This window comes from Symsagittifera roscoffensis, chromosome 5, assembly GCF_963678635.1.
Source record: "Symsagittifera roscoffensis chromosome 5, txSymRosc1.1, whole genome shotgun sequence".
In the NCBI taxonomy this organism is placed as follows: Eukaryota; Metazoa; Xenacoelomorpha; order Acoela; family Convolutidae; genus Symsagittifera; species Symsagittifera roscoffensis.
This window is the reverse complement of record NC_087066.1, coordinates 35856379-35880603: the sequence shown is the minus strand read 5'-3', so window position 1 is coordinate 35880603 and position 24225 is coordinate 35856379. Positions and strand designations below refer to the sequence as shown.

General features: G+C 37.7%; 1 protein-coding gene across 4 annotated transcripts in view; it reads left to right on the top strand.

Annotated features, from left to right (window-relative positions):
* The window catches only part of LOC134846911 (glutamate receptor 1-like), a 58535-nt gene extending 37934 nt beyond the window's left edge, over window positions 1-20601 (top strand). For all 4 annotated transcript variants that reach the window (XM_063864334.1, XM_063864336.1, XM_063864333.1 and 1 more), the window contains exons 3-18: window positions 9315-9503; window positions 10001-10240; window positions 10652-10818; window positions 11272-11481; window positions 11765-11947; window positions 12199-12417; window positions 12675-12908; window positions 13127-13396; window positions 13625-13722; window positions 14074-14272; window positions 14554-14622; window positions 14704-14876; window positions 16687-16801; window positions 17352-17486; window positions 19604-19921; window positions 20179-20601. In XM_063864334.1, the coding sequence (XP_063720404.1) occupies window positions 9315-9503; window positions 10001-10240; window positions 10652-10818; window positions 11272-11481; window positions 11765-11947; window positions 12199-12417; window positions 12675-12908; window positions 13127-13396; window positions 13625-13722; window positions 14074-14272; window positions 14554-14622; window positions 14704-14876; window positions 16687-16801; window positions 17352-17486; window positions 19604-19921; window positions 20179-20223 (2864 nt within the window). In that variant the 3' untranslated portion in view covers window positions 20224-20601. The remainder of the gene's footprint in view (window positions 1-9314; window positions 9504-10000; window positions 10241-10651; window positions 10819-11271; window positions 11482-11764; window positions 11948-12198; window positions 12418-12674; window positions 12909-13126; window positions 13397-13624; window positions 13723-14073; window positions 14273-14553; window positions 14623-14703; window positions 14877-16686; window positions 16802-17351; window positions 17487-19603; window positions 19922-20178) is intronic.
* The last annotated feature ends 3624 nt before the right edge of the window (window positions 20602-24225 follow it).

Sequence of the window (24225 nt, the reverse complement as noted above, 5' to 3'; positions counted from 1 at the left end):
ATGGCCAACTGACCCGCATGCGATCTATGGAGTCGAGACAATAACGGTTTTCGTAGGCACATGGGTATAGCAATCCTATTATCTATGACAATACAGCCATCAACCACCGCTGCACAATGCCAAAAATATTTTATGTAAGAATCTATACGGCAAAATCCTTCGTAGTCCCGATTGATAATCGCTCGTTTCATGAGGCATAGACTGGCATCTTCGTCCGTAAGCTCCGACAGTACATCGGAGTCCAAAATACCCACCAACCCGGTTAGCGATTTCTGGTCCTTAGCGACCACTGGTGTCTTCAGTATTTCTAAACTATGTACTGACTGGGAGTGACGATTCGATACAGTAGTTTTCCCGGCCCTTTTTGTCCTGAAGTTTGCTAATATACGGGCATACTGACTCTTCAGCTCTGCTCCGCGTTGTACAGTTGTCGACCTTCTGGGACGTACAGCCCCCGCGCGAAACCGCGGCCGAGCCCTATCAGAAGAAAACCAGGGTTGAGTGACTGGGAGATACTGGTTTAAAAGCTGTTCGAAGCTGTCATTCGTGTTGTTGTTGTTGGCACCGGTATTAGAATCCATAGCTGTCTGAAAATGGAAAACACCCAATAATACGATTGTTATCCAAGAGATACGGTCCGATGAGACAAAGGCGATAAATTCTATGAGCGACAACAATATATCACAATCACTAACGACCAGAGAAATAAACAACAGTGAGATCAAAATTGGCAGATAATGTGTAATCCATGCTGAGAAAGTGACAAATGCATGCTGTATTTCTCTCAACGCTGATTGGTTAAATTTCAAACCAGCAAATTTGACGCCCCCTAGCGGAGAGATGTCAAACGTAGTAAATTGACGGAAAGTGCCAGTATGATTAATGACTAAATTTTCGTCGCCCTCTACCGATGTTATGCCATTCCCGCTCCCGACGCTGTTCGGGTGTTAAAAGGTCCCTTTCCAATTGTTGGTTGTCTAAATTAACGCCCGTAGATAAACGTTCAGCCGCAATGGATAGCTCCGTATTCGGAGGACGGCCAAAATGAAGTTCAAACGGTGAAACCCCAGTGACAGAATTTTTTGTAATCCGGATATCTTCAATAATATTTCTAAGAGTATCTTGAATATTTGAAAAATCCGAACTTAACCGGGAGGCACCTAAACGACGTTTAATCGTTTGAATCGACCTTTCTATTAAACCGCAACCACGATGGTCCCCCACTGGGCAGAAATATTGAGCAATATTTTTTTCTTGACAAAAATTTTGCACCAATTTGTTTTTAAAACCAGAATATTGGTCAGTTTTGATAGATTTCGGGATTTTATGCTGTTGGATATACTATTTAAGAAATTTAATAATCTTCCGTCCTCCCGTAGAACGCGTTATCATAGCTGACGGATATTTTGAGTAGCGGTCGATCGCGACCAAGATATACATACTGTTACCAAAAGAATCAAAGAGAGGGCCTGCGTAATAGAGTTGCAGCTCTTCATTAGGGCCAGACAAAAGGGGTAAAGGTTTCGAAGAGTTAAATGAAGCGTTCGCTTTCAAATTTTTACCAAACTTTGTGAACTGGGAACAATCCTTGCAAAGCTGGACGATATCTTGATGCATTCGGGGCCACCAGATATATTGCGCAGCATCAACCATGGCCAACTGACCCGCATGCGATCTATGGAGTCGAGACAATAACGGTTTTCGTAGGCACATGGGTATAGCAATCCTATTATCTATGACAATACAGCCATCAACCACCGCTGCACAATGCCAAAAATATTTTATGTAAGAATCTATACGGCAAAATCCTTCGTAGTCCCGATTGATAATCGCTCGTTTCATGAGGCATAGACTGGCATCTTCGTCCGTAAGCTCCGACAGTACATCGGAGTCCAAAATACCCACCAACCCGGTTAGCGATTTCTGGTCCTTAGCGACCACTGGTGTCTTCAGTATTTCTAAACTATGTACTGACTGGGAGTGACGATTCGATACAGTAGTTTTCCCGGCCCTTTTTGTCCTGAAGTTTGCTAATATACGGGCATACTGACTCTTCAGCTCTGCTCCGCGTTGTACAGTTGTCGACCTTCTGGGACGTACAGCCCCCGCGCGAAACCGCGGCCGAGCCCTATCAGAAGAAAACCAGGGTTGAGTGACTGGGAGATACTGGTTTAAAAGCTGTTCGAAGCTGTCATTCGTGTTGTTGTTGTTGGCACCGGTATTAGAATCCATAGCTGTCTGAAAATGGAAAACACCCAATAATACGATTGTTATCCAAGAGATACGGTCCGATGAGACAAAGGCGATAAATTCTATGAGCGACAACAATATATCACAATCACTAACGACCAGAGAAATAAACAACAGTGAGATCAAAATTGGCAGATAATGTGTAATCCATGCTGAGAAAGTGACAAATGCATGCTGTATTTCTCTCAACGCTGATTGGTTAAATTTCAAACCAGCAAATTTGACGCCCCCTAGCGGAGAGATGTCAAACGTAGTAAATTGACGGAAAGTGCCAGTATGATTAATGACTAAATTTTCGTCGCCCTCTACCGATGTTATGCCATTCGATGTAACTGGGATGTTTGGAGTTAGGACGCCCTCTACCGATAAGTTACCAAACGTGTTAGATACAGCGATTGAATTATCCATATCGGGACAATATACCCGATGCTGACCAGAATCCAATGACTCAATTAGATTAATTGTATTAGATGCGGCAGAGCTCTGGCTATTTTTCTGAATAATCGATGGATCTTCTATCGCAGGACAACACTTGGCCCATTCATCCAAAAATTCACACGCATCAAAGAATCGGTTAATACATTTAACCACATATTGTTCGTCAAAACTGCTTGGTCGCGGGGTATCGAACGTTGGGAAACGGGATAAATAATCCACTATACCCAGTTTACATCCGGAGATATGGAATATGTCGAAATTGAAGGGCAATAATCTATCGGCCCATCTGGTTAAACGCGACTGATGAGTTTTGTTACCTCGGTTGGTCTTTAACGCCGAGATAATTGCTTTATGGTCAGTTAAAATTACAAAATGATTTCCCAGCAAATAAGTTCGAAAATGCTCACACGACCATACGATTGCTAGAAGTTCTAATTCATTAGTGCTGTATTTCTTCTCCTGATCATTTAGAAAGCGTGACGCAAAAGCAATTGGGACCCAAACATCCTTTTCGATCTCTTGCTCTAATGCAGCACCCAGACCACTATGACTAGCGTCACATTTCACCCGCGAGTTCCGACTTTGGTCATAATGGTACATTTTTGTAATATTCGCTATCAATTGTAAGATGTTACGAAACGCGGTTTGTTGGCAATCCCCCCACACGAATTTACTTTTATTACTTGCTTTCAAAGACGGGCGTAATTGGTCTGAATGTACCTGGATATTCGGCAAAAATCGTTGTAGATGGTTGAGTATGCCCATGAACGAACGGAGTTGCTTAAGCGTCCTTGGAGGTTCCAGAGCTAGTACTGCCTCTATCTTAGAACCTTTCGGTCTGTATCCTTCTGAATCGATATCATATCCTAGCCAAGATAATTGATTCATAGAAAAGTCGCATTTCGAAAGTTTCAGAGCAAAACCTTCTTCATCCAGACGACTTATCACTTTGTCTACAAGAATGTTGTGATCCTCGACTGAACCTTTCGAGACAATCAGAATATCGTCCAGGAAACAAAATACTCCTGACCAACCCTGTAGAGTATTATCCATCGCTTTTTGGAATTCCTTTGGCATGTCCGTTAATCCATAAAACCCCGGTTTGAACCGATACGTGCCAGTTTGTTCTCCACAGACGATATTAAAATTGCAATGACGACTAACTTCTTCACTGAGCGGGATCTGACTGAATGCGTATTTTAAATCTAAGGATGTAAACCAAACTTCTCCTGAAGTGTCCGATGTTATTATCTGGGCGGCTGAGTCCAACAGTTCCAACAAATTCGGCATTTGGTAATGGTTCTTATGAATTTGATCATTCATAGGTTTAGCATCCATAGCTAATTTCACAGAGCCATCTTTCTTAGCCGTAATAACGATCGGAGAGATGAAATGTTCACTTGTACATTTATTCAGTTTAACCACGTGTCCTTCTTGAATTAGTTTTTGGATTTCCTGACCAACTTTGTCTTGAATATGCACCGGTACTCTCCTTCCCTTTTCTTGAATCGGAACGAGTGGAGACTTGAAAGTAGAGAATACTTTGTGGTTTTTGGCTTTGCCGACTCTATTGAATACACGATGAAATTTTTGGTGGAAGTGAGTTTTCCAGGAATCCGACATTAAATTCGGGTTTGATTGGGAGACTTCTCCCACCAGAGGACGATCTGGCATAACTTGCGTTGTTCTTACCCCCAAATGGGGTTGCAAATCTAAATTCAGTAAACAACGTGTACAATTTTCTGAAATAAGGAATTTTGCAGACTTGATATGCCATCCCAAAGATGATACATCCATAATTAACGTACCCATCAATTCAATTTTCTTCCTATTATAGTCAACGTATACTGTATCGATTGGATTTTCTTGTACCGTGAGGATCTTGGCTGAAGGTACAGTTTTCAGGATATAGTCTGCTGTCTTCTTATTCACGAAAGAAGCTGGGCTCCCAGTATCCACTGTTGCCTTAAAAAACGTCTTGCCACAACGTAGTGTAATCTGGATAGAGCGTAACTTGCCCGAGGCGGCATTGACCACCTCCAACTTTTTCACTGACCTAATTGGAAGACTTGGTTTCCCAGCTGCTACAGATAAAACAGCGAATTTCGACTCACTATCGGAAGTGATGAAATTGCAATTTTCTTCCACTGTCTCGTCTGACTCAGCTTCTACGTTCGCAACGTTCTTAGAATTGCAGCACTTGGCAAAGTGGCCTTTTTTGTTACAGTTCCTGCAAGTTACACTTCTGGCTGGACAACTCTGCTTGTGGTTTGCTGAGAATCTGTTACCACAGAAGTAACACGACTTCGATTTTTCGTTGAACCCCTTTTGCTTACTATTCTGTGCCCGACTAATCCTGTCAGAAAGTTTCTTACCCTGGACAGAGAAGGTGGGTTCCTGTTTTATCCGGGAGTTTTGACCCAAAATGGCACCTGACTGGGAGGAATTGCCCGTCGATGACGAACTCCCAAGTTGCCTTTGCAAATCGGTGGCCGTTTGTGCTCCTTTTTCTTGAAGTAACGCGGATTTCAGAGAATCCTCCGGAGTAGCACCTGGATGAATACATAATTCTCTCTGAATATCCTTATATCTCATTTTGGCAATGAAGATATCTCTTACGATTTCTTTTTCTTGATCAATTGTCCACCCACACAGGGCGGCTTGACCCGTCAAACGCAGATAAAATGCTTCCAAACTTTCTCGGTCTGAATGTACCGCGTTGTATATTTGCATACCTTCGATGATGAAATTTTTCTCCTTTCTGAACAAGAAAACACAGAATTCGTGGAAATCCCGAAATGATAATGCGCTCAGATCCGCATGCGGATAACTTTGGAGGAATCTTTTCCTCCCTTCTGAGCCGAGCGAGAAAAATAAACGAGATTTAACACGTTGTTCAACCTCGTAATAATACACTCCTGGTGCCACTCTGCTGGGACCTTTCGCCCGGCGCTCTTCATTCATTTCCGTGACTCTTCGGACCGCCGCGTCATTTCGTGCAATACGATTTGCGATTGCTGCAGCATCTTCATCCACTCCCACGACTTCTGGTTTTGGGGCAGGATTGTCGTGTACGACACCCGGAGGTTTTAATAATTCGCGTGGATCACATCTCTCTCTCAGAGTGATTGCCAAATTGAATTGACCTATCCACGAGTCCCAGCTACAGGGTGGGTCCGCAGTTGGTTTATGCCAAAACACGGATACGCCCAACAGGTCAGTTCGATCCTCGGAGGTCGAAACTGCTGGCTGCGCCATGTGGAATGATAAAAGACAGTTGTAAAACAAGAATCTATTTTCCTTGTTTATGTTTATAGTAATGTAAATAATATAGATAGTTTAGTATTTAGATTATGTCATGACAATGAAATAAATACAACTCAAATCTTTCATAAGTTGCAGAAGAATGAAAGAGAACACATGTGTTAAAGGCATGTGTTAAACTAGAACGGATTGGCAGGTCGGTCACGACCTTGATAGACAAAGGCGAGTTTAGCACAGATAGCTAGCACAATAGTAATAACATAATGATCTCTAAACTACGCCGTACCACAGCTAGTACTCAACAACTGATGTTGCTTTGTCATATTTTAAGGAACACATGCTGTCGATAGTTTTTCAAAAACTAACTGGCAGTTTTATTCTGAATTGTGCTTTTTGTCCCGACCTTAGAAGAAAGTGACGGAATATCCATGTGCTCGGTAGGGTTTATTCTGCAGCAAGGCTTTGTTTTTGTAGCTAGCGATTTAAACCGAAGTTTTTATATCATTTGCAAAGTAGTGATGTCTTGAGTTGAAACTTGAAAAATCCTAAATGCGAACATTTTTTTTGAGTTATTGTTCCGACTTCCTAAAAAGTGACAGAATAATTGTGCTTGGGGCACAAATTTCGGCTTTTCAAGTAGCAGTTTTTAGCAAAAATTTTTCCTTTTCATCCAAAGTATTTGTTGTCTTGAGCTCGCATTTGAAAAATATTTCCCCTGTGATTAATTTTTGTAAATTATGGAGGTTTAAAAATTGCCAATATGTTCAGTTCGGTACAATTAACTTGCCAATTTTTTTCGAGCTATTAACGCGTAAGCAAAGATTTAATCCGTAAAAATTTTAGTATCAAAATGGATTGAGGCATGCTCTTTGGTCTATTTACTACTTTACTATATACAAAATATTTCACTTTGTGTTTACATAACGTGTGGGGAGACGGTTTTAGAAAAGATAAAAAAATTTTATGATTTTTTTAGATTTTTTTAAAAGTTTCCATCGATTAGTTTCTTTTGAATTACTCCATAGAAATTAAAATGCAGTCGTAAAGTTCAAAGCTTCACCTTTATACGAGCAATCTTTTGGCTTTTCGAAATTATTATTTTTATTTTGGGACTTTGTAATGACAATGTACTGACAAAAAAATTGATTTAAAGTGATTTTATTACTGTTAGTATTCAGTATAAAAAATCTATTTACAATCACTAATTTAGTGAAGTAGAAAAACCATCAAACTCACCATAAAAAATTATACAATGAGAGAAAAGAATTTTTTGTAATCTATAAGTCCATTTTCCTCCTTTTTGGACAGACTCGCATAAAGGATGTTTTTGAATTAAAAACAATACTGCTCGTACCAGGGCAAAGCCCTAGCGGTTCAGACTACCCTTTAAGTCCTATGGATAAACAAATGATGAAATCTTCAAATAATGAAAATAAAAATTTGTATTGAACCTTTCCGCCACGATTTGAAAGACATTAAAAATTTAGAAAATTTTTTGCCGGTGTCAAGAAAAACTGGTTAGAAATTTTTTATTTTTCGTTTCAATTCGAGCGAATAAAGCAAGCGAGCAGGCTTACAACACTGAATTAAGTCTAATTTGTTTGCCTTTAAATTTAATTTTAAGCAAGTAAAACTAGTTTTTGGAGTTTTGTAGGTTCATTTTGGGAGCCAAAAACTTCAAAAAATTCAAAAATTTTCTGCAAAAAAATTTGAAAAAAAAAGTTTTTAAGTTTTTTTTTTCGTTTTTCGTGTCATTTTTCTACAAAACCTGTTTTCCAATTGGCCTACTTTAATACGATTGTCGAATATGCTTAAGTTCTAGATTTTTGTTCAGATCTTTTTATCACACCACGCAGAAAAACGACACTAATTTGAAATTATTTTTTGGTGTTTTTCAAGACTATGGTCGGAACGTTCTGTGCTATTAGTACATTAACTGGCTATCCTTGTTCCAGTTTGCCATTCGTTTATATAACTGCAATTTAAATAGTCTAAATATTATGATACGGCCATTTTTGTGCTCCAAATTTATTCCAACTTTCTTCGCTAAGTCATGATACAGTATACTGCAAAGGCAAGTTAAATTACTTCACTAATTTTATTTTAAAAAGAGGTAACTAAAAAAACTTGACATTCATTAGAGGTGCAATATTTTGTGTGAAAAATTAATATTTCAGTTGAAAAATTATCAATTCAGTGTGTTCAGGAGGCTTGTGCATAAACTTAAACTTAAGAAATTAATTGCTTTGAGCCCTAATAACGTGAAATGTTTATAATTCATTTTTTAGGTTGCTTAACGATACTTGGTAGAAGTATGGTTCCGCCCTATTTAAAGAACCTCATTCAAAAAAACTTGTTTAGAAGTGTGGTTTCACTAGACCACTTATTAGAAATTCAAAAGGATGAGAACAAAAGGCATTACTTCAAGCAGGTAAAACAAAAACCAGCACTAAAATTGGATAAAAACAAAAAGAAATTTTGAAGTTTTTTTTCCAACTTAGATAATCTACTTGGGCTTAGAAAAAGAATCATCACCAATATCAAATCAACGGCAAAACAGGCAGTTCTGCTATGATTGAAGCTAAAGATGGTCACAAAACAATAGTCGGAAAGCTATTTGACGCTGTCCGAGACGGACCTCAGAACGAGTCAAAAAGTGGATTTTTGTTTAAAAAATACTAATTTTTAACTTGAAGAAGTTATAAAGTTGGCATGTTTTTGCGCTATTCAGGTGCTCTGTTTACAATAAGGTTGATGAGAAAATTAGCGTAAATTCAATGATTTACATGTTTTTGTGACGTTTAGTTTTTTCTAATAAGAATCGGCCACTCGGTAAGCTGAAACCTTCTGATCGATTATTGAAAGGTTCATTTTACCTGGAACAAATTTTTGATCGGACAGATGGCTCGCTGAAGCCAAATATCGGCCATTTCTATAACTGCTCTTTATACTCAAGAAACAGTGAATCAATTGCAAATTTTTGTGGATCTTGTGACGGGGAACCATGCGAACAATTTTCAAAGTATATGGAAAAACTGCCAGAAAAAAAAACAATGACGAGAATTCAATCTACAATGCTTGATTGGCATATCAACAAATTCATTTGCTATAACAAAGCGGAAGATGATTTAAAGTTATTTGTACATATTTCCGATTGGTATTCAGTTTAAACGCTAAGTTATCTATAGAAAATATATTTTAACGTGTATTCGACTGAATTTATTTCGACAATCATTTATTTCGATTGATTAAATCGGGCTTGTTTTTGCAAAGAAAACATCCTATTGAGCAAACTATCTGTATGCACAGAGTGCTATCGGAGAAAGTGGTCGATTAATTATTTTGGCCCCATTGCATTTCAGCTCTGATGTACAGCAAGGCAGATTCTCTGGAGTCCAAGGTGTTGCGTCTGGCTCTGAGAGAGTACCAGGAGGAGCAGAGGCAGATGAATGGGGGCATGGGTCCCCCTGTCTCGGGTCAAGTGAGGTCAGACATCGAGATCATCTCCGCAGTAATAAACAAAGACGACATGTTCAAACTCAGCCACCAGAGTAAGTTCATTAGAGAACATATCTCACTCAAAATTACATTTATTAAAATTATTAAAGTTTATTAAATTTAAGTTTAGGCTAACCCACGGGCATATTTTGACATCACTTATGGCAGTAAAAGATATGCACAGTTTCACTCTTTTCTCGCCTATAAAAGACAGAGCAGACCAAACTGCATTTGATAAACCACGGCACTGCTATCGCATCCTTTTTGCAATAAGATAGAAGCGTCAACGAGAAGCGTAAGGAGCAAGAACAAATTATAGGCAAAGCTCCTAATTTGTGAGAAAAATTAAGGAATCGAGAGAAAAATTTGGGAGACAAATTAAGCTTGAAATCGAGAGAACTCCAATTCCATAGGCTTTTCCCATTTCCATAAGCTCAAAGTCATAATATTGGCCTTGCCAGAATCACATCTGAAGTGTAGTAACCTCAAGAAGATGAACATTAGACTAATACTAGATTTTTGTTTACTGAAAGGTTGTATTGTTTTGCAGTGTGTCTTGTGGCCAATCAGAGCGTTGCGACCATCTTTAGTGGCTCAGCCGAGATCCCCATCCCAGCCATCATCCAGTCCTACGCCAGTGCATTCGAGATACCCCACCTCACCTTCCAGACTGGCATCAGTGAATTGAATAGTGCATTCGAACTGCAGCCCAGGTTCGAGAGGGCCATCTACGAACTGATTGCCTACTTGAGGTGGAAAGTGATGGCCATAGTATTCGACAACTTCAATGGTCAGTCACTTTAACTTATTGGAGAAGATTGAAATGAATCCAGTAGATCAAAATTACCTAATTTTTTGTTTCATCAATTTTGAAGAAAATTCTGACATAAATACCATGCCTGCCAACAGCTCCCATAAAGCATACAATTATCATTAGTAGACCAAAAAACCCTCAAGAAAGGACTCAGTGATCGTAAGTTTTGTGTTCTAATGGGCTTCATGAGTGTGTACATACCAGATTTTCTAAAGTATTTTTGCATCGGTATTTTATGAGGACTTTGTTGCCCAAGAAGAAAAACATTCTTGTAAATTTTTGCTTTTGTTTGTTCACATCTGCACAAGCAATTAGACTTGAACTGGTTTCAACTTAGGCTGACTGTTTGATGTTAAATAGTCATATGTGAGTATGTGTTTTGTGTAGCGATGCAGCGTCTTCAGAGTTTCATGGGTGGGACGCAGGTGGTGAACACCAAGTATGTGTTCGACCCCACGAGCATAGAGACTGCTCTGAGGGAGATGATGATGTCCCAGCAGACTAATGTGCTTCTCTTCTTATCCAAGAACTTCACTGAACTCTTCTTCAAAAAGGTCAGTACCTGCAGACCACGCTATTGTGTGTGCCTCCTATTTCAATAATCAGGATTGATTCGCAAGCCAAATCGACGCTGAAGTGTACTAAAACATACAATGCTTGATCGTCTTTGTCAAACTTCTTTCAAAATTAAACCTTAATTGTAGTCTTTTGGCTCAATATTCAAATATTTAAAAAAAAAACCTTAGAATGTTTTTATATGACAACAAACATTCGTTTTGAAATAAATGTTTTCTCAATTAAAATCAGAGCTGAGCTTGATCCGGGAGCTCAAACAGCAGTCTTGACTGGAGTAAAAAGACGCCTAAAAATGGACATCACTTTCTCTGATGGCAATCTATTAGACTGCATTCTTTAGAAAATGGCAGTATATTTATAAAAATATAGAATGCTTGAGTTTGGATGAAAACTGGAAACAGTTTATATGATTAGTGTTATGTTGTGTGTAGGCGGCCGAGGCGGAGATGCTGACTCAGAAGTACCACTACGTGATCGCGGATCTGCGGATGCCATGTAGGAAAGTGCAGTTCAACATATCAGGCAAGATCAACATCACCTGCTTCAAACTACTGGAGGACAGTGACGAGGAGAACCAGAAACTGATCAGCAGGTGGAGACAGGAACACAGCGACGACATGAGTGTGTTCGAGGAGAACCAGGCAGGACAACATAACACACCTAATTACCTCCCCCCCCCCCCCCCCCCCCCCGAAATAGATTCGAAATCGAAATAAGCGCCGTTGTTTAGCTCCTCAAAGACCATTGATCAGCTTCTGAGATTTTTTTGTTGATTTTCTGGGATGGTGAATGCTGCCTTACTCAGCCCAAGCAATGTGCGTTAAAACATATTAATCATCAATAAAAGTCATTGAAATATTCGTTTTGCATTTTGTCTCAAAATTACTGACAGTGATGACAAAAATGAACGGTTGTTTGTTGCAGCTTGAGGTGTCTCTAGCTTATGACTCATTCAAAGTGCTCGCATCCATCCTCACCCACGACGACCTGAGACCCTCCCAATCCTCGTCTGCATACGACTACAGGAACAGGAGGACGAAGCCTTGTCTCAACTACACTAACACTGTGGCCGCACATCGCACAAACATCGCCAATCTTTTATACAAGGTAATGAAACTTCAACCCATGTTAAGTAATGAGTGAAAAATACAATGAGCTTTCGCTATTAGCAAAAAAAAATTGGCTTGTTTTGCGACGCTGGCGAGTAAATAGCCGTAACTGAAACAAATGCTTAAAAAAAGCTATCAATACCGAACATTTCTCATGTGATTTTTGATTTTTGACATTGTTGGTTTTTGACTTTTTATCGACAATAAAATAGTTTGTAATCTGGCTGAAAATAATGCTTCGCTATTTAGACCAAGATGAGAGGCGTCACAGGCAACATTGAGTTCACGGAGGTGGGGCTGAGGAAGAACTACCAGCTGCAGATCCTGGATGTGGGGTTCCAGCAGGTGCACAGCCGGATAGCCAACTGGTCGGACCAAACCGGACTCATCTTCGAGCGGAGTGGGAACGAAGGGTCGTCTTCTAAACTAGCCCCTTCTCCGCAATTGATGCGCGTCACCACTGTCGCAGTGAGTGAACAATTGGAAATAGAGGCACTTTTTGATATTTCAGGAATCAAGCAAAACTACTACAAATAGAGTAAACCACCGTGCTAACTTTTACGCTTTAGCATGAACCGAAATACTATTTTACGATTAAACTAAAGAGCCTTGATCGGGATTTCCATCAGCGTCATCTAAAAAAATTACACCACCTATTGCTGGACTTCTGCCAGTTGTTAAGTTCATTCATCACAAAAAGAGACTGAAGTTGAATCTGGTTTTAGTCTGAGCCATTCGTGATGGTTAAGGAGGAGTTCCGGGAGTGGTACGATGACCCAAAGAGGAAAGGCAACTTGAGGATGGAGCACATGGAGGGATTCCTGATAGACCTCATCCAGCAGATCATGAGGCCATACCAGGACATCAAATATGAGCTCAAGTTCGTTAAGGATGGCAACTACGGTGCAGAGGACGACAACGGCACCTGGAATGGAATGATAGGCGAACTGCTCCGAGGGGTGAGCCATACTATTATTTTTCACAGGACGATTTGCGATGAAATCAAATATAAATAAATGGAATGTTATTTCAATCAAATGAACTCAACAACCTATTAGTGAAAAAATATATATGCAAAAGTAAGTGAAATTTTTCTCAAACACGAACTTCTGATTGTTTTAAGATTAATTTGAAATTGTGCTAGTTTTAAGTTTAAAGTGATCACATGTTGTGCTAGGAAGCGGACGTTGCCCTGGCTCCTCTGACCATAAACAGTGGCAGACAAAACGTGGTGGACTTCACGAAGCCATACATGACTCTAGGCATCTCCATCATGATGAGGAAGCCCTCCCCCAAGAACATCGGTCTCTTCTCCTTCTTGGGTCCCCTGACCAACGAGATCTGGATGTGTTGTCTGCTGGCATATGTCAGTGTGAGTGTGGTGCTTTTCCTTGTTAGTCGCTTCTCCACCAACGACCCAGACTCAACATGTCCAGATGGAACAGACGTGAGTCAACTTCACTTTGCTTATTCGCTCATCCCATTTTCAGATCCCTTCAAAACAAATCACAATTTGAGCGCAAATAAAAGAAATACATGTAAGGTTCAGTATTTAATGACTATTTGTGACCACCTGTTTCTTGTTACAAATCTACCGTTTCCTTTGTCTTTTCATAAATTTCCCCCCCAATTCATGACCTAGGGTATTATTATTATATGAATGTGTGTTGTGTAGGGGGCGCAGTCTGAGGAGCAGAGCACTTTTGGCATCATAAATTGTCTCTGGTTCTCCCTCGGCTCCTTCATGCAGCAGGGCGGAGACATCTGTCCCAAGTAAGTTCAACAAACACCTCATTTTTCCTTACAATCATGAAATTTTTCCCCATTTAGTCCTCTGGTTTTTTGATTTGTAAAGGGTTTGATTGAGATTGGAAAACAAAAAGGCAATTTAATGGATTTTTTTTGGTCAATTAGGAAGTCAAAGTCAAATTGATTGAAATCACCGAGAACTTTATTTTAAATTAAATTTACGGAACTGGACTACCGTGTCTACCATTTCCAGTAAACCCGGCCATTTCGTCCTTTGGCCGCATGATAATGTTCATTAACTGAACTCAAAAATTGTAACTCAAACGTTGCTAAAAATTCTAATTTATGGTGTCGAAAAACTGGGTGTTGTTGCAGCTCTCTGCCTGGCCGGATAGTGGCCTCCTCCTGGTGGTTCTTCACCCTCATCATCATCAGCAGCTACACGGCCAATCTGGCCGCATTCCTCACTGCGGACAGGATGAAGACCCCCATCAAGGGTTCAGAGGATCTGGCGGCACAGACTACTATCGAGTATGGGGTGCTGGGCAGTGGCTCTTCCAAAGGCTTCTTCGAGGTACAGTCCCCCTCCCTTGTAACAACTCAAAATAGTTTTGTCTCGTAGAGGGACTACGTTCTACTAAAGGACAAATGTCATACAAAAAAACGGTCTCTGTAATGCTATCAAAGATAATGATTCAAAGCAATTTGACTTACAGATGTTCGAGCCACAAGGACAAAAATTTTGATAAAAAACCATGACATTTTTTTATCAAAAAAAACTCAAAACCATTGAAATTTTAAATTTTTTATAAAAACGTGGCCTATTGCATACAATGTTTTGTTCGATTGTTTTAGAAATCAAGTGTGGGAACATACCAGCGAATGTTCGCTTTCATGAAGGACCGGAAACTGTTCACTAAAACCGTAAGAAAAAGTTACCTCTCAAATCAGTCAGCCTTCCCGAAATCATATCTCATATACGTAGTACTGTGTGATTGTGTATAGACAGAGGACGGAGTAGCCCGGGTGCGTGATGAGAAGGACAATTTTGCCTTCCTGATGGAGAGTATTATGATGGAATACTACAACCAACAGTTGCCCTGCAACACCTACCAGGTGGGGGGCAAACTCAACACCATCACATATGGACTGGCGACACCAAAAGACTCACCATTCCTGTGAGCATCTTACACTTCCTTTTTTAAAAAAAAAACTCTTCCTACCAAATCGCATATTCCATTTTGTGAAATTTCTTTTTTCCCGGCCAGAAAACTTGTCCAATGGCATTTTAGGCTTTTGTGAATTCTGCAATTCGCACAGAATCTATGAAAGGCTATCCATCTTGTCTAAGCATAGACCGATATTCTCATTTCCCCACTTTCTAGACTGAGCTCTTTTTGCAATCCAAGGCCGTTTTTTAGCTTCGTTTCTATAAATCTCATTTTTAGATAGATGACTTTAATGTTGCTTTGGTGCTTGAAATACAGGAATACGCAACACTAAAAAAAAACAAAAAAAATGGATGATGTATTTGAAAAATTTCATTCGAATTACAATATTATTTTAGGTAAATATGCATCATTGAAAACATTCGAAACAAAAGAAACAAAATGTTTCAACAGAGTCAAATAGCAGCAAATCGTTCACTGATGAATTAGTTTGTGCGAATCTAATAACCTAATAATTACTTTTCTACTTCTTATGTAATAATCTAATAACTATGAATCTAATAATTACTTTTTCTCGATTACTATTAGCACGCCAAACTTTAGATTTGATCACGTTTTTGTACAGCGCTTTTGTATGGTTGCTTTTGAGTTCTTGCATGCAGTATTACTTTGTCTCGGGATTGCGAAATCAAGCTAGTCCTCCAAAGCTGCAAAATAAAATTTCCCTTAGTGCTGATGGAATGAACAAATTCCTTGTTAAAGCATGCGCATTCGTGATTTTACCAGTTTTGAAGCACCTGAATGAAAACTATTCAAGATCAGGTCGTTTTTTTTATATCTAGCTCAGGCGACATCAACTTTTTAAACGGCGCCGACAGAAACTTCAATCAAGATTTAGAAATTGTCAGCAAATGATCATAATCTATCAAGGTCTCTGAATATGGATAAAACTGTTCAAATTAATGTATCTTTGCGTGGTTCGTCAAACTATCGATTTCCTATCAATGACTTACCTTAAAATTTCCTTCAGTTGGAAAAATCCAGGTAATCATTTATCTGTCAAGTTATGTTTTAATATTCTTTCTTATTTCTTCACGCTAAGCGTGGTTAACCATATGGAATCGTTTCGAAAATGCGTCATTATGTCCCTAAAATAGTTCTGCTCGAATACTAAAGATCCAATTTTAAACCAATGCTGCAAGTCGGATTTCTAGAGTTCGGATGCACTTGTTAGACAAATACTTTGATACTTCGCTCCTTTTGATGATGCAAAAAATGGTTCGTTTGGTTTATAGTAAAAGAAGTTATGAAAACATACGAATTGTATTCCTTGACAAAATTGTATATGCGTCCCATGTATATGAAGTTTTGAAAATGTTTCACGATCACCCTTAGGATTATAATCAGAAAAGTTTCAAAAAAAACTTTTCACTGTCGATGAATGAGCCTTCGTAAAAAATAGAAAGGCATTTTTATATTTGGTAAAAAATTCTAATTTTAAAAGCAAAAAGAACAAAGCGTCACTTAGTAACCGGGAAACAAATCTTTCTAACCTACTTCAACAAATTCGTAATTGAAAATTTTTCTAATTTTAACATGTAACGCCTGAAAAAAAAACGATTGTAATCATTTGTAATCAATTATAATTGACTACATTGTTAAAAAACATTGAAATTATGATCCATTTTTTTTTTCAATTGTGATCAATTGTTATTAAAATTTATTGAGGCTGACAATGAAAATAGACTATAATCAATTATCATCCATGAAACTCCAGTGCGGGTGGTGTGATGCGTTGAATCATCCTGTTTTGCTTCAGAGGTAATTTGACAATCCAAATTCTGGAGTTGATAGAGGAGAATGTGATTGACAAGCTGAAGACAGATTGGTGGTACACTAAGTCACCCTGCCCATCCAGTGAAGCCAAACAACAGGTGAGCAACGAAAACTCACTTAAGCTATTCTGCCAGCCATCTACGAAACCCATCTTAGAAGACCTTCGGGAAATCAACACCATTCAATATAAATATTTAATCAAATATGTGCAATTCAGATTGACTTCTTGTTATTTGTACCCCACAGCGTGCCGAGGGAGAGGGGAATGACTAGACACAAAAATTGCCGGCCATTTTTCCAATGACCCCTTTTAATGTTTTTGGTTGTGTTTTTCCACATCCATTTCGGCCGATATCAGTTTCGTCTGAGATGATGTGGCATCAGTTATTTTGTTGTTCCTGGTTGGATGCGAGATGTTCTTGATACCGTGCAAATGTAATTATAATGTGCTTTATTGAGCTTCCAAGTAGTGTTTTGGGTTGCAGGTAGTGAGAATAGTGTTTGATTGCTGACATAATTTGAAATGAATCACAAGACCTACCATTTTGTTTCAAATTAAGTAAGCGATGGAAAACACTATTGTTTGTTTTTCTCGATCAATTGGGAATCTACTATTTGAGCTTAAATGCAAATGTGTTCTTGTTTCAGAGTGGTGCGAGTAGACTGACCATAGACAGGGTGATGGGCGTGTTCGTGTTACTCACTGTGGCCATAATTGTGGGAGTGGTGGTGGCCATAGGGGACACTCTGCTGATATCATTCAAACAGAGCCTCAAGTGGAAGGTTTGCTCCATGTCCATTTGCAAATCAAAACATTAACCAGAATAAACTATTACTATAATCAAAGAAGGTAACTAGTTAGTGTGCAAATAGCGCAAAATGTTCCGACCACCATAAGAAAAGAAGTTCAAAAACAAAAGAAAACTGTTTCTTTTTTAAAGTCGAAAAAAAATTCAACTTCTGAGTTTCTTGTCACTTTAAATTCTTGTTCACTCTAATTGAAAGAAGGGAACGTTTGTTTTTTATTTCCAAAAGTTGCTTTTAAAAATTCCATCTTGAACATTTAAAATGCCAGTAAGCTGCCTGTCGAGTGATGCCTTCACGGGGAAATGATTTACACTTCAAAATTTGTTTGCATACTTTCAAAATTTCTGAGTCAAACTTTCGTGATCACAAATTTACATATCGCATTATGTTTAATTGACTGTTTTGGCTAGACCTTAAACCCGGGGACCGACTTTTTACCAGAAAAGTTATAACATGGACCTTTAACTAGACTCGATAAACAAATTTGACTACCAGAAGTAATAACGCCGTTTAGTCTGGTTAAAGATAATGTTTTCACGGGGGTTAGGAAATTAGACGATAAGCAAATTAGACGTGACCAACAAAAACGAATTTAGACGTTAAATTGGTTTTGGAAAACTAGCATTTTAGACGGAAAACAGAGGGCTAACAAAACTTATTGCTTAAAACAAGTTTTCATAATTACAAAAATAATATATGATCCCATTGCATATCAAAATATTTATCTGAATTGATTTATAAAATGTTTATTTATTTCAAGATTACAAAACATTTTTGAAATGCATAAATCATACAATTGCGGCATGTGAAAAATGCGGAATGTGAAAATTGCGGCATGTGAGAAGTTGATTTGCATTTAAAAAAGCTGAACAAAAGTTAATTGTAGTCGGTAACCAAATTTCAGTCACAATATAATTACGTCTACTTTCCTTTATTTGTAATTTTGCATCGACGTCTGAATTCGGTTTTGTTGGTCACGTCTAATTTGCTTTTTGTCTAATTTCCTAGGCCCCGTTTTCGCAGTTTCTCAGCGAAGTTTTGTTTGTTCTAATCGCTTCCTTTTCGAATCGTCCAGTAATTTCCATTCATCTTAACTGAATTATTGCGTTGTGGTCTGGTAAAAGGTCGGTCTGGTAAAAGACCTAGCCCCGTTAAAACCTTGGTTAGTCTTTCTTCAAATGCATAGAAAAGATTGAATGAAAATTGAACCACCCTGTTTTTGAGTTTTTCGTGTTATTCTGAATCATTTTTTCTATTTAGAAGTTTTTTTTTTTTGGATCTTGTTAATTATTCCCCCTATTTCGATTTTTAGAAATTCAACTTTGGCTGTCACATTTTCAATAGCTTAAGACAATTTTCAGAAAATATATTTTAAAATTTTTTTTATGTAGGTACTATATAAATAGTAGCTAATACAAATACGAACGCGCGAAATGAAAAACCAGTTAATTTATGACATTTTTGAAATACATGTTTTATACAGAAATGTATGTCAAAAATAATACATGCATAGAAGGGGATATTTAACAAGGTCCAAAAGGGGGGGGGGGATATTTAACAAGATCCGTTTTTTTTCTATGCTTTCAATATTTTCTAAAATACTTTTGAACTTCTTTAATTACTGATTGTTTCATTGCTTAGTAGGTACTGGTCCTTCCTTTTTTTCTTCATTTTTATCAATAAGCTGTAGACGCAGAATTCCCTAACTTAACAGAATTGAAACTTGTCTTTCAGTTTTCGCAGACTATTAGTTTCGCGCAGACTGAAGCAATCGTGAAGTTTCAGTTTCTGTTGTTTTTTAAGCTTGACTAGTTCAAAAGTTTTTTGTTAGAAATCGAAAATAAGAGAAAATTGTCGGAACAATAACTGGACTCCATGCCGAGTGAAATTGGATGACTCTTACAGAGAAACGCAACTTATATAATCAACACGAGGTGTAATATGTCAATTAAACGACTCAGTTTTCGAATAATACGCTTTAATTGTTTAGTTTTGCATCCATTTTTCCTTTTTAAACAAAACTTTATTCAGAATTTTTTTCTATGTTTTTGGCTACTTCCCCACTGTTTTTACATTTCTGACCTTGCTTTTAGATTCAAATGAAGAGAACGACAAAAGCGAACATGAAGATGGCAGTGAACGGTTTCTACGAGCCCCCTTCGAAGCAGGGGTCAAATTTCGGAGTAGCTGGCGAGGAGGAGCGAATGCAGCACAACTTCACCCCCCTTCATCAGGGCACCTTCGTGAACAACATGCCTCTATTAGGGTGTGGGGATCAAAGTATGTTCACTCCTATGTATAGTAACAACAATGGGTTCGGCCACTTCGCATCCCCCGATGGGTCTGTGGTGGGTCTGCACCTCAGACATCCTTCAGCAGTCAAGTCAGACGGAACAGGGTACTCTTTAGTGGTAAGAAAAACTATTTACATGGCAGAACTCATTGCAAGCAGCACATCAAAATCAGTTTTGTTTTCTTAATTTTTGAAAAGAATAATTTGTCTTTGAAAAGAAAAGGCGTGAAATTGAGGACATCCCCTGAAACAAATTTCCAAGGTGTTTTTGTTTTTTCACAAGCATTTCTTCAGTTTTTGTCATCTCTCTAGCTTGGAAGTTGAAGCCCGTAAGGTATGATCGGAATCAATCAAATAAACTGGTTTCTTTGTTAGGAGTTCCAGACGCCTGCAACGTCTCGAGTGCATACGAACGTCTGAGGTCTCCGCATCCACCACCAGATACAACTCCCGCCCACATTCCATTCTAGACTCCTCAAACCCCTCACCATGCGTTCCCCATTTTGTATGCAGTAGTTGTAACGAGTCTTCTTAGTCTACTCAATAGCGTCCCCGGCAGCAGAGCCAAAACATCGCACTCTCCCCCTCATCAGATAAACGTCCATGTCCTGCCATCTCTGTAATTCTAGTTATTTCGATGTAATTTCCAAAATACTTCAGACATAAGAGAAACTAACGATTTCGACTAGTGTCAGCTCTATTCAAATAAGTTTTGATCAGTAATTTTGATTTATATATCAATACGAATTTTATTCTAATTTACTCCAAGTACACTCATATTGATTCTCTGGAATTAAGTTATTGTCAATATTTTCAATATATAATTACTGAAAACTATTTTATCGCAGACATAAAGATCTTGCTAGAACTTTCTTAAAATAAAAAAGAGAGCTGGCTTATTCTCAAGTGATACGAAGTGTTTCGACTCTAGTTATCATGATAAAAATTAGGCATGAAATAAGGAAATAAAAACACAATTATTGAAATAAGAGTATCTTGACATGAACGATTTTTTTTTCAATATTTTTGGTGTAGCTCCCATCATTTCTAAAATGGAAATACTGTTTGTGGTACTTCATTTTGGGTGCTTGAAAAGAGCAACTTTGAGGTCCCTACAATAACCTTAACATTGTTTTTCTAAAAACACCCGGAGAGCTCGTTGCAAGACGACTTAATCATATTGGTATGTTTAATGAAACAGTCTTGTCCAAATTTATGAAACGTTTTATCTTAAGCTCGACCGATAAAAAAAACGATCAAATCGCAAACATGTTTTTTCATTTTTCTAAAATTGGATTAATTTTGAACAAAAATAACAGAAAAATATTGTTTAACAGTTTACGCAAATTATTATGGTATATCAAATTATATTTGCTTAGAAGTTGAAACAAAGTTTGCTTAAAAAATTATCTAGATATTTTGCGTTGTTACTTTGCAAAATTAATGACACTAAAGTTGACTCAAATAAAAATTTGAACCAATTTGGTAAAAAGGGTTTGCAGTTTTCAGTTTTTTTGATTTTGTCCAGTTAATTCAGCGCTGCAGTCTTTCATATGCTGATATTGCTAAATGAGACAGTCTTTGGTGACATTTTCATTATAATAACAACAGTTCTGTGATAAAGAAAAATAAGTTTTGAAATGTTTGTAAAATTTATCAATCTTTTTGCAGTTTCTACATTGTTCACTCAGCAAATTTTGCAATACCTGTCTCGAGACATTTATGCTGTTCATAACTTCCTGTGAGTAACACTTGGTTGCAGCAGCTAATTTTTCTAAAATGATATCCGAACTATAGCGTTACTAGCCCGGCCGGCGCAATATCTCGGGCCTTATGTATGGGTTTCACTTGAAATCATATATCCTCTCATAGATTAGTACAGGAAGCTTACCTCAGTCCAATTCATGTAAGTCACTATCTTCATTTGTTCATGTTGTTAAGTAGTTAACAGTTTGCTGATTGTTAACAGTTTGTAACATGTTGCACACTTAGAAGCACGGGTGACTGGTCAGCAGTGCGTCAGAGTTTTAATCCACATGAAAACATTTAAAAGAAAAATTTAAAATAGGATAAACTTTTGAGGAGGCTAAGCAAAGCGTGCAAATTGCAAGGAGCCAAGAGCTCTGATTGCCCCTCGCGTCATAACTCGTTAAACAGCCTCTATACTTCAAATTTTCTGCAGAAAAAAATTGAATTTTAGAGACAGTAAAAAAAAGTCAGGGTGCTAGGGGCAATCAAGGTTCTTGGCTCCTTACTATTTGCACGCTTTTTTTAACCGCCTCAATACTTTTTCTTTTTCCAATTTTTTTATATTCTCACCCGGATTAGAATAGTTTTTAACTACAAAAAGCACTGAAAGCAAACATAACTCCATGCAGTTACGTTTTTTGACTGCCTTTTATAGTGCAAAATTAAATTTTTGTGAGAAAAGTGTAATACTATAGCCTTTTCTAGGTCTTTTGCCAGTCGACAAAGTGACCAGCAAATTGTGATTCTTGCGCACTACATCTTGTGCGAAAAAAAAACATAATCCCGCTCTTCTTTCAGCGAGCAACATCTCCCGCTCATATCTTGACACATGAAATGCCACTCTATTTGCCAATTCCGCGTTTCAAACTAACTTCTTCCGGTTACTCAGTTGAAAAGTTGACTGAATTGTTTTTGCCAAATATTCGGTCTATTTTGCCATAAATGTCTGATTTATTATCGGCTAAACTGTCATTACGAGGCCAAACTGTGCACTGGATAGGCGCACAGTTTGTGTCTGTATGTTCCTGAGTTCCAGAGAAAAGTCTTTAAACCTGTTAAAGTTTTGTCGGAACGATCAAAAAGAATGAAAGAACAAAAGAAGAACAAAGGGAAAGTCCTTGTTGCGGAACCTGCAAACAGTTCACAAAAATGCGCAGTTTGACCTCGTAATGGTTTTCGGCCAAATTAATTGTTCGTCGCAAAAAAACTAAGTCGAGCAAATGATACTAGCTTTTGCATCATAATTTGAGCTGATAATTGATGTTCCGATGTTTCGTGGCCACAGAAGATTAACCCCAAACTGATTTCTTTCTTTTAAAAAGATTTCAGATGTTATAATTTGTCCTCTGTGTTTTGCTTGATGATAAAGGAAAACCTAACTCAACCATATCATCCCAACTTGATCTATTTTGCATTTTTCAAGCCCCTTATTTGTTTTTGCTTATCAAAACCAGCCAGGTTGCCTAATTCGGAGACTATTTTTTAAAAGTTGAACTAGAGCTCACTTAATCCAGCCAAAATTCATCAGTTTTAGTTTTTACTGGTATAATTTTAATCTGATCTGGGTCTGAGTAATGTTTGGATTAAATTTTGATATATGATCTGATCTGTTGGAAAACATATGTAAATGACATGTGCATGCTTAAAATTGACACAAATCAATTCAGGGAGCCAGCCCTTAAAAATTTAAAGTATTCTGTTCACGTTTTGATTAATTACTTCAAGCAGAGCTAACTTACTTTTTTCAAGAAAAAAGGGAAGAAATTTGATTATAATCTCTTCAAAGTTTTTCATGAAATAATTATTTTCACTACTTTCATTCGATCATTTCGAGTTTCTACCGGTTACATACCCGGGAAGGCAAAAATGCTTATCATACAAATCTATTATATGAAAAAAAATGGTTATAATACGGTTCCATACAATTCCATAGAATAGAAAAATCGTATGAAAATTACATGATAATCATTTTTCCATAGAATAAAATTGTATGATAGCCATTTTTTCCATTCCAGATTATTGTATAATAAAGATATTCCCATCAATGGAATGGCATGATAAAAAATTTTCACGGTAGAATTTTGTATAAAATTTAATATCTGAATTAGCAAAACAAAGAAATTAAATGAGGAAAACACTTAAATCTTAGCCCAGCCCAACGTGCCAGTCTCTCAACAGAAGATAAAAACAACAGAAAACTCTGTTACTGAGGTTTAAAACTCTGTTACTGTGGTTCCTGTCCTCAAATTCGAGAAACCCTAAGAGAGAGTTACTCTTCTGAACTTGCTTAAAAATTTTTGAAGAGTTTATGAACGAAAACTTAATTATAAAAAAATTACTTAACATATCATTTTCATAAAAAAGAAGTTCTATGATATACAATTTTTTTTGACCAAAGAAAAACAATGTACAATTTTGATGATCAAAAAGATCTTAAGTGTATTTAAAAAATTTAAGCTCATTTGAACTTGCCTAAATACTTTTTGAGCAAAAAAAAATTGTTTATGGAAAAATCAATATCAAACCATTTTCACAGAATGGAAATTGTATGCATTACGAGGTCAAACAGTGCACTGGATAAGCGCACAATTTTGTGACTGTATGTTCCTGCATTCCAGAGACAAGTCTTTCAACCTGTTAAAATTTTGTCGGAACGTTCAATGAAAATGAAAC